Genomic DNA, 16,430 nt, shown 5'->3' with positions numbered 1-16,430 from the left:
ATGTAGGTGGAAAATGTGGATTGACTTTCGGATGCCCAAAACATCAATCTGAAGAGAAGCTGCAGGCTTGGTAACTTAATGCAAAATGAGAATATTTGGTAGGGATTTAGTTAAATAAGTGTCTCTTAGACCATCTCTGAAAGAAAAGGTAGTCTGTACCCGTGGAGTAGGGAGGATGTCCTCACCTTGCTTTTACCTTTGAAGTCTGCCTGTCTGCTCTTCTTTGGCTCTTTGTCTTTGTCTTCCTTTTTGTTGGTCTAACTAGAAGAGATCACCTCTGCCTACAAATCTGTCTTTCAAGGTACCTGTTTGATGATCTTTAAAGTGCTATCTTATGTTTTATCCTTGCATTTGGAGAGAAGAAGGACAAAGGATACTGAAAATCCTCACATAATTTAGCCTCCTCACAGTGCATGAGCATAGCCACTATTTTCTTTGGTAGGAGCAGGACTGCATCCTGAGAGGACAGAAATGACACCAAAGTCAGCATCCCCAGCTCTCACAATTTTTTAATCTTGTCCCATCAGCTCGTGTGAGTGTCTGTGACTGTGGGAATCTTAGACTTCTTTTACAAACAAGAAAAGAAATGGTGATTCCCCCCCTCACCCCAACTTACAGAGAGCAGCATGAAAAGCACCTTGAGTGCTTCCAAAGGGAAATCGAATAAGCCCTGGTCTTCACAAAGGCAACATTACCATTTTTAAGTCAATTCATTTTTTCAGCCTGCCTGGTGATCCGAACCTCAGCAACAGCAGAACTGCAAAACATCCCAGAAAAGACTTCTTGTTTTTTAATTCTGAAATAATTTGTTCCATAAAGTGGGGATGGGCTGAGGTCTTTCCACATACACAGGATCTGCCCTGACAGGTGTTGCCGATGAAGGTCCCTGAGAAAACGGACATGACATCACACTTTAGGTGACTTTTGCTATTAGCTGTAATCTCAAAACCCACTGAATCATATTGATATCATTATTGGGATTTTGTCCTTGAACTGTCTACAGGTGCTTTTTTTGGTTTATTTGTACGGGTTTTTTTTGAGGAGTGGTTGATAATACTTAAAATACCACTATTGTACAGAATAAAATTGATGCTATTTAAGAACACACCACCACCACCACCTTAAGGTATTTAAGCAGCTATGTAAGTTGCTGGAAGTTTGCCTTGCAGTTGAAGTTCAGCTATGTGTTTTAGTGCAGTCTTCAGTAAACATGGATTTAGATTTAAACTCTCGGGAGTCAGGGCTTTGGTCAGACAAAAGCTCAGAGATACAGCTGTTTATCACAAACACAGTGTTTTGTATCCCTTGCTTTATTCACAGAGATATGCAGCTGTGGTACCAGCTCAGAGCCGAAGAACTAGAGCACATGCAAGCTGCTTACTTTGGGTTTAAGGGAAGAAACAATAACAACAATAAGAAACTCAGGAATAAATCCGTATTCAATGATGCGGCTAAAATGGCATATGATAACCAAGGCTTCTACAGGTAAGGCTATTAAAATACAGTGGGTTTGAATTAGTTTGTTGAACATATTTTAGAAAGAAGATACCTTGAAAATGTAGTTTAAAGGGATGTCCTGAGAGAGCAGCTGATGCCAGGGAATTGTAAGGTCTTGTTTTAAAATTACCTGTCTTGTGGGGCATTAATGTTGCCGAAAGGAGAGACAACAGAGAAGCTGAGCCTGACCTCCCTTCTTAAAGCTTCTTCCATCTATCCCCAGTAGTGGTTGGTGAAGCCTGCTCTGCAGGGAACGTTGTACCAGATTAAATGGAGAGAGGTTTTTAATTGGCTTTGTTAAACTGATGCTAAACTCCATGAGGAAAGTCACCGCTCTCTGTGGGTTAGTGGTATCAAAGTGCCAGCTCTCCTAAGAGCCTTAGGGGAGGATGCAGCCCGGGACACTGGCTCAAGGTGAGTGCTGGGTATTACCCTTTATCCCTCGGTGACCGCAGGAGCTCCCTTTGAGCAACCCCGTTGTGTCACCAGGGCGTGCAGGGCAAGCACAGCAGGATCCTCACCCCTGAAGCAGAGTGAGTGTCCCCAGTGAGGGAGACCAGCCCAGCCCCTGGGGGATTCTGGGGAAATGTCCACGCTGAGATGAAGTGTGCGTTGATGGTGGCTGATGCAGGCATTTTTGGGTCAGTCCAAAATCACCTCTCAAGGTATCCCAATGTGTTATTCTGGCTGTGTTGTTGCCAACAAAAAAATCAAGAAAAATAAATAAATCATAGAATGGTTTGGGTTGGAAAAGACTTTAAGATCATCCACTTCCACCCCCCCTGCCATGGGCAAGGATGCCTCACCCTAGACCATGTTGCCCGAGGCTCTGTCCTACCTGGCCTTGAACACTGCCAGGGATGGAGCATTTACCACTTCTTTGGGCAACCCATTCCAGTGCCTCACCACCCTCACAGTAAAGAACTTCTTCCTTATATCTAACTGAACTCCCCCTGCTTACGTTTAAACCCGTTACCCCTTGTCCTATCACTACAGTCCCTAATGAAGAGTCCCTCCCCAGCATCTTTGTAGCCCCCTTCAGACACTGGAAGCTGCTCTGAGGTCTCCGCGCAGCTTCTCTTCTCCAGCCCCAACTTTCTCAGCCTGTCTTCACACGGGAGGTGCTCCAGCCCCTGATCATCCTCGTGGCCTCCTCTGGACTTGTTCCAACAGTTCCATGTCCTTTTTATGCTGAGGACACCAGAACTGCACACAATGCTCCAGGTGAGGTCTCACCAGAGCAGAGCAGAGGGGCAGGATCACCTCCTTCGACCTGCTGGTCACACTCCTTTTGATGCAGCCCAGGACACGGGTGTTTTCTGGGCTTAAGTGCACACTGAAGCCAGCTCATGTTAAGTTTCTCATTGACCAATACCCCTAAGTCCTTCTCTGCATAAATGTGAAATTCTAATTGCTGTTTTGCTGTCATCATTCCTATAAACGCAATCACTGTGTCTTCTATATACCTTGGGTTCTACTTTGCCATCATGTATGACCATATCCTTGTTTGCAATCCTTGTTTGCTTTTAATTCACTGCTCACTTATACAGCTTTTATGTAAATACAGCAGTATTTGTGATTCCTAGCAGTTGCCTGCAGAAAACAATTTTGTGCAGATTTTAAATTTACTTCCATGTCACAGTGCAGCAGAAAACTATATTCTAATGGAGCACTTGCACACAAGTCTGATGGCTGCTTAATCAGTTCCTAGCTTTGGGTGATTGCAGAAAGATGTGTCCAGCTCATTAAACACAGTTTATAACCTCAACAGCTTTTAGAAGACTCAGGATGCAGTTTTTAATTTAGGGTAATTTCAATCTGCTACAATGTTAAAATGTTTTGTGTAAGTGTAATCTGCTTTTAAAACAACATAGATAAAAGGGCTGTAAAGGGCTATAAACAGAGCTTAGTGCTCTGCTGAAGCCTCAAGCTCTGATCTGCAGTAAGATACCAGACAAGTGGTTCTTATCTGTACCGCTCCACGGAGCTGAAGCTGCTGTGTTATACAAACTTCTGTACACCTTTTCTTAACTGCAAGTAGCGGGGAATACACAATTCCTCTGGATAAGTAGCTTCAGTCAGGCCCAAAATCAACAAGTTTATTATACTACATTATATTACAATGTATAAACTTCAGTGGGGAACAGTACACCTGATGTGTTAAATACTGGTGCCCCTGCCCACCTCCTGATGGCTGAGGGCTGCTGTTAATCAAGGTCTGCTTTATTTCCACCATGCAGAGGGGATGTGGTCCTGGCTAATCACTACCCAGAGCAAAATTCCACTGGGAGAGCAGGTGTATTATTAGTCTCTGCACCCCAGAGCTATTTTGCACGTGGAGAACAAGTGCTGCTTCTAATCAGAAGTGGGAATGGCACTGAAACTGTGGCAGACTGAATATAACTGTCTTGAAATTGCTCTAGGAATGGGGGTGACCCTTCATCAGTTTGTACCTTCTTCCTTTTCTTCACTCAAATAAGACTTAGTTAATCAAGGGTAGTAAAAGATGTTGAATTTCTACTGCTTAATTCTGTTAAGTGGATATATGCTCAGGATGATGTGGGAATGCTGCTAACCTATTTCATGCCAACTCTTGAAGACAACAAATGATCTGTCAGCTTTGTGTTTCACTTGCAAGGCTTATTGTTTGTGTGTAGCAAATTAGGCTAAGTTTCTTCATCCTGTGCTCATCCAGCTTACTAGGAGCAGCCGGACAGTGTAAGCAAATCCCTGGCTTATGCTGGGAAGATGAGTGTGGAAAGGACACGTCCACTACTTGGGTTACTTCTGCGGTTCCTTTCCCTGTTTAAGGTGAAGTGGATGTGTTGGCAGCCTGTACTTGGAAGAAATCTCTAACTGTGGGAGTGTTGCTATAGTGGTGGAGCTGTTATAGTATTGATTGTCCAAGGAAATAAAGGCATGTGATGCGGTTGGGAAAAAGCAGCAAACCTGAGGGAATCCAAAGGAAAGATTCTGTATATCGTTGTGTGTATGTGAACCAAAGTGTGTGTCCATGGTCGCAAACAATCCAGCAGATTATTTAACCAAGGCTCCTCAAGGAATGTTCAGACTTGACATTAAGAAGCATTTTGTCACAGAGAGGGTGTTCAGACACTGGCACAGGCTTTCTGGAGAGCTGGTTGATGCCCCAAGCCTGTCAGTGGGGAAGAGTCATTGGCTCAATGGCCTTAGTAACATGCTGTAACTTTCGGGCATCCCTGAATTGGTCAGGCAGTTGGGCTAGATGGTTGTCAAGGTCACTTCCAACTGAAATCTATCCTATCCTATTCTGTTCCGATCTGTTCTGTTCTTGTATTAATGTTTCAGACATTTGGAGGACTTTGTGCAGTGCATTGCTAGACCTCTGACCAAATCAGAAAGCCTACTTTGTCTTTCTAATGAGGAACTGTCCTAAGAAGCATGGGAGCTGATTGTTTGCTCCCTGCTTTATCAGAGCTGCAGTACATGTTGTTCTCTGTGATAGAGCCATGGGAAGTGGCTGTGCAACCCACTTAGGAGGGGAAGGCTGAGAGATGAGTGGTGCTTTTGTCTGAGAAGGGAGTGGGTGGAAGCTTGGCAATTTCAGTCATTTTTACAGTAGTATTTCCCTTAAAGAAAACTGTTTTGCTACTTCTTCACGTTACATATAAAGTATCTGGAAGAGTTAGAATTCCTCCACCCTTGAAGAAGACCATTTTAAGTATATCTTAGCCATTTTTTTACTAGAAGAGGATGTAGGTCATGCTGCTTTTCAGACTTAACTGGAATATATTTAGAGATTAACTAGAGATTAACATTTAGATTCACCACTTCAAGGATCAAAGATACAAAGATCAGGTATGCCAATAGAAAATAAAGGGAAAAGCCAACCTTTTCAGAAGGTAAGATATTTGTTATGGTTTACAGAGTCATTTAGGATTAAAAACCTGACATCTGTTAAAGCAGTGCCTTAGTATGCCAATGAGATCATTGTGGCTGAAACAGGGTGACATAACATGGATGCAGAATGCTGATGTATACAAGTTATAAATAATACAGAAGCCGAACTGTTGGACAGTAAGAAGCTCTGGACCCGTTTGTCACATAAAGATCTCTTTCCCCTCATGTTTGAAACATGGAACAAGTGTAATGAATATATAGTTTTGCAGGGAAATGTTGAATTTTAGTGGCAGCTACTGTAATTATAATGAGCCCCATTCTGTCTTCTTGGCTGCTCAAACAAATTGCTTAAAAATGCTGAGAAATATGTCTACACATACCTGGGATCGTTAACTACAGAGTGCAGTCACTGTTCATGGCACCTCTTTCATTTGGATGCAAGGAATCACACTGAGGATAAAAATATCAATTTTTGGCAGAAAGTCTTACATGCGCTGCAGGCATTTACAGCATGTCTGCTCTTTTAGAATATTTGAAGACCTGACTGATGTTGAGCAGGGAAAGACAAGTTTCAAGGCATGGGGCCACTGGGAGGGATGTGTTTTCCCCAGTGTTGCTTCTCAGAAGTTGAGAGCACAGAGCAGAGATAGGAGGTTGCTGTATGGCGCAGAGGTTTGACACAGATTAGCTGAAGAAAAGGGTCTGCCAGCTATGGGAGGAAGATTAGCTGCAGCTCTGGGCCACAGAGTTAAGAGAAAAACAATGTGCATGAACCTCCAAAACAGCCCCCGGTAGGACTGCTGGGCAGAGGCAGGGCTTGTCAGCATGGGGATATATCCAGAACAGCTCAACAGCCTGACTGCAGTATGTGTCAGGAGAAAAGCCTAAACTCAGGGAACTGTATTCTTCTCCCGTTAACATTTTAAGATTTAGACCACTTCCCAATTCTGCATGGGAATAAAACCAGGACTGTTGGCATCGTTCTTCCAAAGTGAGAGACCTCAAAACAGCAGAGTGCACCACACCTGCCTGGGGTCAGATGGGCACCAGGGCTGCCAGTGTTGCACAGGAGCTGACATTTGAAATGCTGTGCTGTGTTTAAGAGGGTTTTTAGAGATGGGCGTGTTCCTGAGCAGGATATGTTATTTTTGGATCAGTTATCTTCTGATGAAGAATCTTACCTGGCCCTGCAGTAATCCACCTCTGGAATAACTGCTTGGGCAATGACCATCCAAGGCAAACAGTTCTCTTCTTCAGCCATGGGTGAGAGCTTTGACTTGGTCAGATGCCTGAGCAGGCAGTGACAGGCACAGGGCAAAATATCCATGAAGAGAAGGTAAATGACAGCTGTCCTTCCTCTGTGCCAGTTTGAGTAATGTTTGAGTAATTTGGTAGTTTCTGAGAGGGGAATGACAGTAAGAGATGACATTAAAGAAACAGGTGTTGAAAAGAAAAGTGGGGTGACCTTAATGCAGGCATTGGGGTACATCATCCTGTGGATCAGCCATAGCTGTTCCCCAGGTAGATGGTTGGTGCAGGTGGGTTGAGGCAAGTCTGACCTCAGACCCCCCTGCCTGGAGTAAGCCTTGCCTGGATCCCAAACTGAATTAGCAGCCTACTGTTTTCCACTGAGCAGTCCTAGCCACGCCTCCAGGAGAAATCATAAAAATACATGCAATCTAGTGTAACCATTGTGAGGGCAAACAGCAAAGCGTTTTTTGGGATGCAAAGGCATGAAAGAACTGGGCATTCCACTGTTTGATCCATAGCATATTTATACATCTGCAGCATGTGCAGAAAGATAACTGTCCCAGGAGAAACCAGATCACTAGTAATAAGAAAAAACTGAGAGCTCATTTCACTTTGCATCAGCTTCCTCATTATAGTAAAAAAAATAGCCACACGTAGAGAAGCCTCTGCTTTCTTAGCTTTTTCAGCATAACAACGCTGTAACCTGTCCTGAAGTAGATACTCCCTTGACACAGTGAAGTGCTCTAATTTTGCAAGGGAGAATTGATGGTCCAGTGTTTTCCACCCACAGGGAGAACTGAGTTTAGCCGTGGACTAACTCCTTTTCATCCTCTGTCAGGTAAGAGACCACCAGAAAGAAAGCAGTCCAGCTTGAAAATACATCTGAAGGCAGCGAAGAAATTTGGTAATTCCCACCCCCGCACCCCACCCCGGTGTTAAAGCGTGTGGAATAAGTTGTGCATTCAAAATTTGGACTGTTTCGAGGTGAATTATTTTACACAGCTCTAGGCCAAGTTATAAAACATTCTCTATCATGTAGCTGATCTGACTGCAGGAGTGAGCCCAATGGAAAAGCCCATGTCTCGGTAGGTTTGAAGTCCTCCTTTCAGCTGGAGCATATTATCAAGAAGAAAAAAAAAATCTCTCCTGCAGAAAAACAGGAGTGTGTGTTCTCCCACAGAGATATTTTTAGTACCTGAAATGTTTGTACCAGAGCCCTTTCTGACTACAAGATGCTTTACAAGTGTACCTGGCAAAAAGCAAGTAACGACAATCCAACAACAAAAATGTCCATGTGAAAGGGTTTTGGAAAAAAACTCCAAATCCAGATACTCTTAAGAGAGGCACCTCAGCATTTGCAGTCAGTCCAAAAACCATATGCAAGGTTTGTGAAATTAGCTCATAGCTTTGGCCTCCACAGTAAAATGAGATGTGTTTTCCTTTTCTCTTTGATTTAGTGGCTATAATGGTTGAAGTTTTCCACTACCTTGTGTAAGGGGTTGCAAGGAAGGTGCAAGTCAGAAACTGATATTGTTCTGAAAAATGTTCATGTCTGTCCAGGCTTGCTTGAGGAGCATGGCTGTAAGCCCAAGGACTGTCTAGCAGTATGGATAAGATGGGATGGAACACTTGGCTGCATTCCTACCTTGCCCTGTGCCCCCTTGAGGCCACTTTCCCAGCTTATTTTCTCCTCTGACCACCTAAGTAGAAAAGATTTAAAAGCTGAAGGATCTGATGCCTTTCCTAGACATAAGGCAGAAGCTCTTCCCTGTGAGGGTGCTGAGGCGCTGGCACAGGGTGCCCAGAGAAGCTGTGGCTGCCCCATCCCTGGCAGTGTTCAAGGCCAGGTTGGACACAGGGGCTTGGAGCAAGCTGCTCTAGTGGAAGGGGTCCCTGCCCGTGGTAGGGGTTGGAGCTGGAGGAGCTTTAAGGCCACTTCCAACCCAAACCAGCCTGTGATTCTATGGCTCTATATAGATTTGATTTACCACAGTGAAAGTGGACAACACTTGAAGAAATACCTTTGTTGAGAGACAAGCTGCTGCAAAGCTGGATGGAAAATGTAAATAGAGCAAGAAAAACCCACTAGGACACTTAGAATATCATCAGAGGGAGAATTAGGGTGGCAAAGCATCTTCTGCAACAGTGACTTAGTGCAAGGCTGTTAGAGGGGCTGTGGAAAACACTCTGTGTGGTTTTGAAGGCCAGCGGTCTCACAGAGAACTCAACACTTCACTCCTCTAGAAGATCCACCCATTTGCTTTTACGGTTGGCCTTCCTGTCAGAAGTTGCTTCTGTTGGCCTGGAAGCCCAGGTGTGCAGAGCTCAGCACCACGGGCTCCTGGTGCCCAAGGCTGTGGTGCGTGTGCGGGACTGTTTGTCTGTGCAGGTTGGATATGGCCACCCCTGATCAGCTTCGAGGCTTCAATTGCAGAGAGCCACTGGTGTCTGCTCCCTGGGCTGCAGGAGGAGATGCAGGACCTATTGTCACTGCGATGTTTAATACTTCTCTATATAAAGCATCTGATGACATGACTGCAAAGAGCAAATGACCTATTTGATACAACTGTAGTTAATGAATACAGTTCCTCACATGTGTGGTGGTTGATTGTGTGGCACTTGGGACTGGAGAGAGGCAGTTTTCCTTCTTAAGCTTTCACATAGATCGTCCCATCCTGTGAGTTGTCCCACCTTGAGCTTCTCTATTCATGGAGGGTTTTCTTCCTCTAGTTTGTTATTGTGGTGCTCTGTGCTCCCCACCGCCGTCTTTCAGAGACTAAAGTCTTCCAGCACCTTTTGACATGCATGTTTCAAAGAGAAGTCAGGCAGGAGAAGTGAGCCGCGGTTTAATCTCGGGGCCCTGTCACAAAGAGTGGAAGAGCAAGCTGCTAAGTAAGACTGATTCCTGAATTCTCATCTGAATTGCCATCACAGTGAGCGCAAAGGGGGTGTGCACAGCAACATGTGCTTTTCATAAAGCTTCTATTATTATTTTCATAATGCTTCCATGATTCCCCCAGGGTCCTGTACAAAGTCACCAGACACACAGTAACAAAAAAATCCCCTCCCATCCTCCAGTGTAAGAATCTGTGCTTGGACCCAGTACCAGCACCGGGCAGCGCTGTGGTAGCCCCAGTGCTGTGAGTTCTCAGATGTCCCATTAACTGTGTTTTCCCCTCCAGCTAGGAACAGCTCTCAAGTAACCAAGCAATCAATATTCTTGTGAATCCTCCAAAGCCCATTGGTGGCTGCTCTTCTCCCTAGACAGGAGCTCCATCTTTATCTGTCAAATGAAGTCTGTCCTGGTCAAATGTACTGCACACCTAGCATCCTTGGGTGAGTTTGCATTTCCAGATAAGAGCACGGGGAGGTCTTCTAATCCTCTTACCATGACATTTGAAATAGCCCTGGAAACTCCTGCAAACTGGAGTTCAGGTTAGTTGAAGCACTTGTTAAAAACACACTTACACTTACTCAGGACAAAGAACAGAGCTCTTGAGGATGCAAGTGCAGACTGAAGGCCAGTCCTGACTGATAGCCTTGTAGGCAGAGGAGAGCTCACTGTGTGCTCATCTGTCCCTGTTGACATTTCAGCCCTTTTAATAGCATTTCTCAACCTCCACTTAGGTGGGACTCCACTGACTTCACTGTCCTTCTGATATCCACAGGGCTCAACATAGTGCAGTGAATGGAGGGTGCCTACTGCCACCTCATCCTAGACTTATAGTTCCCAAAATGGGAGGAAGAGGTTGCTTAGTCAGGAGTATAGTTGTCCTCCAGGCACAGTTTTAGCCAGTCGAGGTTTTTGAGTTGCTGGTGGATTGTGGGTAATTGCAGAGATTCACAGTACAGAGTTTTATAGGAGAAAGAGTCAGAATGGGATGAATTCTGCCCAGGTAAAGTATATTTATTGCACCGTAACCAGAACACCCAGATTTGAACTGTAATCCTGGCAGGGCTAGTTGCAAAGGCTGGGGCTACCCCATGCTAAACTTATCCCAGTTCTTCTCCCTGTACAAGCTCTTTTGATTTCATTTTTATTTTGTAACTATTGATACCACCTCAAGAAGAAGGAACTGAGTTCCAATGTACTATTAAAAAATAAGAAATGCACAGTAGCAAGTGTCTCAGAAGATTTTCTTTCAGCAGTGAGATCTGCAGTGTAACCTCATGTAGCTTTCTTTTCCCTGATGGCAAGGCACAGGGGTTCTCAGATAGGTGTTCTAGTGTCCAGCACAAAGATACCCGAGGGCTTTGGTGCACCAAGAATAAAAGACACAGTTAAAACAGTGCAGGTCAACATAAAGTGTGCCAAATGACCAGGCTGGGGTTTTTTAAGAAATAGATGAGCTTGTTATCCAAATTACAGGTGGGTAAATTCTGTTCATCTGAGCACCACCTCAATAAGTATATTGAGATGACAGTGTCTTCTTACATCAAATGCAGAGGAGCTCTAAGATGCCTTTGCATTATCTGACTGTAGCTTATGCCCCAGATAGTTTTGTAATGCAGCTTTCCAGTGAAGAGCAAGATTCATTCTCCTTTACAGGAGATGTATCTGTACTCAGTACCGGAACAGCAAGAGCTTGGTTATTTGGTTTTATCTTCTGTTATTCCCCTGTGGTTTCTATATATGTGCACTTTTTGTGTAGGAACATTTCTGCTGGCTGGCTTTCTGCAGCAGATAACTGCAGAATGTAACTTGTTTCCTGACCAGCTTTGCATGTACAAAAGGATAAGACCACCCCATCCTGACTGTGCAGGATGTGCAGGCTGCTGTGCTCAGTGGTGTCAGTGTGGGGCAGGCAACCTCAGCATCTGCCCTGCATGCAGGCAGCTGCTGTGGAGTAAATGGTGTTTTACAAAAGCCCACATGCTCAGACCAGAGTCATCTGGCACAAACCCCAAAGGGCCGTGTCTTATTTGTTTCTGGTCCACAGAGCCATGTGCTTAAAGCCCACTGTATCTAGCATGCCTCCAGCAGCAGCGTGCAAACACAAGCTGATCCCACATCTCATTTTCCTGTGTGTAGTTTACTGAGCATCTCTTCAGGAATTCTGCCATCTCTGGCTGTCACTGTTCTTCCCACACCATCCACCTCTGGGTGGTTTGCTGCTTGGGGCTGCAGCCTGTCTCCCCACTGCTGGCAGATCTCCTTTCCTGGTGTGGGAAGAATTAATGACCACCAGAGCTGCTGGAAATGCGGAGCCTCAGCCTGCAGTCCCTTCTGGGGGGGCCAGGCAGTAGCCAGACTGGGCAGTCAAGGGTTAGCACAAGGCATGGTGTGACTGCACTGCATCAGCATCACTGGCAGCTCTGCAAATAACACCTCAAATCCTGATGAGCACAACTGGCTCTTGTGATCCCAGCAGTGCTCTGCTAACCAAGCACAGATTTTCTTTCTACACCAGTCCCAGAATTCAAGTATTTGTAAAAATCCAAATAACATAGCATTAAATTGAAGCTGGGGACTCATTTGATGGAAAGCAAACAGCATCTGCCCCAACCCCAAATAACAGCAACATCACAAGTGTTCTCAAGGTCTGCGTCAGCTTTTACATAGACACAGTCATTTGCTCCACTGCTGCCAACTGCTTTTAATGCTAGGAGAAGTGAGTTACAGCACAAGGTTTGCAAAATGACTGATGTGCAAATGAAGTGGATGAGGAAGTTCTGTATCTTCACCAGAGCAAATGAAACAGAAATAACTTTTCCTTTACACTTGCAGGTTCCAGGAGGAGTGGACTCGGGACATCATAGCTCCTGGGTGTTGCAAAGACAACAATCATCTGCCTAAGTTGACCAAGAGCAGTAGTACACTGATGAAACAGGCTGTATCGGGACACAACACTGCAGTACAGACAGTGAGCTCAATACTTCTCGTTGAAGTCCATGGACATAAGGACAGTTTTAACAAACTGAGCTGCCAGATACCTGCTGCTGTCTGATACACAACTGCTCCTTTGCACCCAAATGAAATTTGGATAGAAATATGTGCCTTAAAGACAACATAGAGAGTTAATTATTCATATGAATTTGAAAGTTTTCTATATTCCAAGATGGTTATTTAATAAAAATGCTTCAAGTTATGAAAAAAATGAATGTTGAGGCCTACAGTCTATTCTCTATGGTGTGCTACATCTTGTGACCATGGCAAAACCAAAATCTTCTGTACATGCAGAGAGAAATGGTAGCTAGTTTGTATATTTGCCTCATACAAAGTTACTGATAATAAAATTACACATCTGTAAGATTGCAACCTTCTTTTAACCAGTGGTTTTTGTAAGCATTTCAGAATGAAAAATCCCTCATATTTTTACACAGTAGTATAATAAAACTACAATAAAACTTTGGTTTTAAGTAAAAGCCCCTGTTGTTTGGTATCAGGAAAGCCTTTTTGTTGGATCCTCATGCTCTGCATTTCAAGACTACGTGTGATGGCATGCAGCCAAGGCACAGCTCTGGATCCACCAGCTGGTGCATGCCTGCAGGTGGAAAGGTGGTCCGGGCATCACTGCAGCATCCCTATGAGAGCACTGAAGGGTGATCCATTTTTGGGAAAACCTGCCTTCTTTTCCAATTATTAATCTGTGTGAGGAAACAAGGTGGGTTTTTTGTTTTGTTCATTTTGAATAGCTAAGTAACTGATACGGCTCTGATTCTGTTGTTTGTATGCACACACATATATCTTACAGATAGTGTACTGTTATTTTTGTTCAAGTTGCAGCTTTATTTATTCTCCTGTCATCATCTGTCTAATGGATATTGTCACATTCCTGTCATGATGGAAATACGATCTTATAGCAAGCTCCAGTAACTGTTTTATTGTATATCCTGCTTGTTGTGAATCAGGTATCCTATTAAGACCTTCAGTTCTGAAGTTTCAGGTTTGAAATTCAAATTATTGTAATTTGCTGTCAGGCCTAAAAATGCCCTTTTCCATCCTAGCCACGCTTGGCAGAGATCAAAACCACGTGCTTGAAATTCAGCTCTGTGGAAGCTGCAGCAAAGGAAGGGTTTGGGTTTTTTGTTCCTGTAAGCTCAGTTCTTCTATGCAACAGGTTGTACCCCTGCAATGCACTTCTCAGTATGTGCTGTGAAAAGGAGAATGGAGATAATTCTCATCACTTGTTCCAGTTAAGTTCTCAATTCATTAAATCAATACTAGCCAATGATTACCAGGAGATATGTGTTCTGTGAGCCTTTTGCCTGCAGTGTTTCGGAACCCTGCCAGACCCAACCAGCTTCTGTACCCACATGTGCTCCTGCATCCCATGTTATGCTTTTGCTTCTCTCTACACAGGGCTGGCACTAGCTCCACTGCCTGTACCCAGCTGCCGGCACCCAACACTCAGGGTTGCTGCCAAAGTTGGGGAGGAGGCAGAGGGATCAGAATGTTTTTGAGATGATCACGGAATCACAGTTTGGTTGGGTTGGAAGGGATCTTCAAAGCTCATCTAGTCCAATCCCCCCTGCAATGAGCAGGGACATCTTCAACTAGATCAGGTTGCCCAGAACCCCATCCAGCCTGGCCTGGAATGTCTCCGAGAACGGGGAATTCACCACCTCTCTGGGCAACCTGTGCCAGGATTCTACCACCCTCATTGTAAACAATTTCTTCCTCACATCTCCAGGGATATGAAATCTCTACATAAAGCGATGCACTCTGACTGCACAGTGGCAGCTCTTCTTCACTGCTGTTGTCGGGCTCTCTGGCAGGACAGCTGGGACTGGCTGGGCTCCATAGGAAAGCACTTCTGGGTCATGTTTGAGAGGAGGGCTTGAACAGCAGCAGTGGTGAAACTCTGCAGGTGAGTGAAAATAATAAGAAAATGTGTGAAAGGAGCATAGAGGTGAACAAAGGCTGAGAAAATCAGCCGAACATCTGAGCTGCTCTTATACACATGGCTGAGATACCAGAATTAAATGCAAAGGAGTTAAAGACTTTCCACATAACAAAAAGTACAACTCAAGAATTACTAAGTGCTTGTGGAAGAAATTCTAGCACTAGGATCTTGGCATTGTAAAGGATAACTTGTTCCACGTAGGATACATGAGAAGAAAGGTCTGTGCACTCTCTGAAGTTCAGCATGAAGTGAAATGCTCATTAATGGATGTCTGTGGTTGGAGAACGAAGGGTAAAGGAGCATGGAGCATGGGATGCTGGGTGATCCTGCAGTTAGGAGAAGGAGCTGGAAGAAGTCTACTTAGGGAAATAACAGAGCCATCTTTAATACTAGGTGACGTTATTGGTCTAATTGCTGGAAAAGTGTACAATCATCAAGAGTTCAAATATACAACTTGGTGACTGATTTATGTCTGCACATGGTGGGGAGTGCGGTCACAATTGCTTCTGACTAGAGCAGGGGGAAAATTGTTAAAATCAAAAATGGCGTTGGGTGAACGCAAAAATAAGTGACATCACATTTTTAAGAAAAGGAGGAAGAGCAGCAGAATAAGAAAAATGGACTTCAAAAAGGCAAAATTTGACATACCAAAATAACAAGGACTTGCGCAGAAGCTGATAGATGGTGTGCAGGAGAGCTGGCTGTCACTAGCAGAGGCTGTTTAAAGGCATGCCAGAGAGACCCAATGCAGAGGATAGCAAAGATCTGATACAGCAGCCTTAAGAATGCTGAGAACATGAAAGAGTGGAAAAACTTAAAACATGGAAACATGACAGATGATTGAGGAGCAGCCCCAAAGGGGTGAGTAGAGTTGTTAGAAAGGTCAAAGTGACAGTTACCGCAAACAAGGGAAATGAGAGAAGATAAAAATATAGGGGAAGAAACAGTGAAACTACAGGTAAGGTATTTCTCGGAAAAAGCAAAAATGGACTCAGAGATGACTGCCTATTTTGTATCAGGCATCACCGAGTTCAGTGGTTAATGCAATGGATTTTAACTTGGGGCTAGGATTGCAGTCTAGAATAAAGCAAGAACACCACAAATATTAAGATAAATTTGATTCCATGATGAAATTCATCCTAAAGCACTAAAGGAATTGGCTAAGCAATACTTGAACCATCATCGATACAGCTTCAGGAAACTGAAGAGACAAGGGAGGTCTTAGAAGATGGGAAACGGCAAATCTAACTTTAACAAAAGGAGAGAACCTCAACTACCAGAATGAAGGTGCTTCTCTGAAACCCAGAAAGAGTGTAGGACAAATGATTAAACAATCAATTTGCAAAGAAAGCACATCTCAAATTAGGATGAAATAGAGTTGTAGGCATGGAAGGGAACTACTCTGTTCTACTAGTAATACCATGCCTCACTTTTTAAAAGCAGATAAGGTAAAAGTGTGAAGGGTGGCCCAGTTATGCTTCATCCTGCCTCTCTGAGCTCTTTTGAATTCCCTTCCTCTTCCACATCTCTGCAGTTGCATTAATTGGATTTCATGATTTAGCTGCTGGTGTTTTGATTTTAGTATGTGACTTTAAAATAGAATAATATGATTGCAAGTCACTGAGTGAAAGAAATTCACTTGTTGGGATGCCTGGGCCAGCACACTGTGTGAGAAGGGAGAGCAGTTACCCTGATGAGGCGAATCTGAGTGATGTTTGATGGGAGAAAGCAAAACCTTGAGGTGAGAAGCACACTGATAGCCATGGAAAGCAACAGAAAAGGCAGGTAAATTTACTGTCTCTGTGCCAGAGCCTCAGATTACTATCATTTATTTAGGCGTCTCACACAAGAGGCAGCAAAGTTACAAGTTAAGGAAACAACACCCATACTGTATTTATCAGATTTGCGGCTCAGATCCCTCTGGATCTGTGCTTAGTTTATGACTGCTGCACCCCC

General features: G+C 44.1%; 1 protein-coding gene across 3 annotated transcripts in view; it reads left to right on the top strand.

The window, feature by feature from the left end:
* SUSD3 (sushi domain containing 3) overlaps window positions 1–12,729 on the top strand; it is a 35,443-nt gene extending 22,714 nt beyond the window's left edge. For 2 of the 3 annotated variants that reach the window (XM_061473036.1, XM_061473035.1), the window contains exons 4-5: window positions 1,321–1,485; window positions 12,356–12,729. In XM_061473036.1, the coding sequence (XP_061329020.1) occupies window positions 1,321–1,485; window positions 12,356–12,575 (385 nt within the window). In that variant the 3' untranslated portion in view covers window positions 12,576–12,729. Of the gene's footprint in view, window positions 1–1,320; window positions 1,486–1,986; window positions 2,021–2,055; window positions 2,139–12,355 lie in introns of all 3 variants that reach the window. The other variant, XM_061473034.1, reaches the window with a different exon arrangement.
* Window positions 12,730–16,430: the final 3,701 nt, after the last annotated feature.

This window comes from Pezoporus flaviventris, unplaced genomic scaffold (genome assembly GCF_033815535.1).
Source record: "Pezoporus flaviventris isolate CSIRO_AGI_PZ_B2104156 unplaced genomic scaffold, CSIRO_AGI_Pfla_v1 ptg000073l, whole genome shotgun sequence".
In the NCBI taxonomy this organism is placed as follows: domain Eukaryota; kingdom Metazoa; phylum Chordata; class Aves; order Psittaciformes; family Psittacidae; genus Pezoporus; species Pezoporus flaviventris.
The sequence above is the reverse complement of the archived record's forward strand: the minus strand, read 5'-3'. Positions and strand labels throughout refer to the sequence as shown.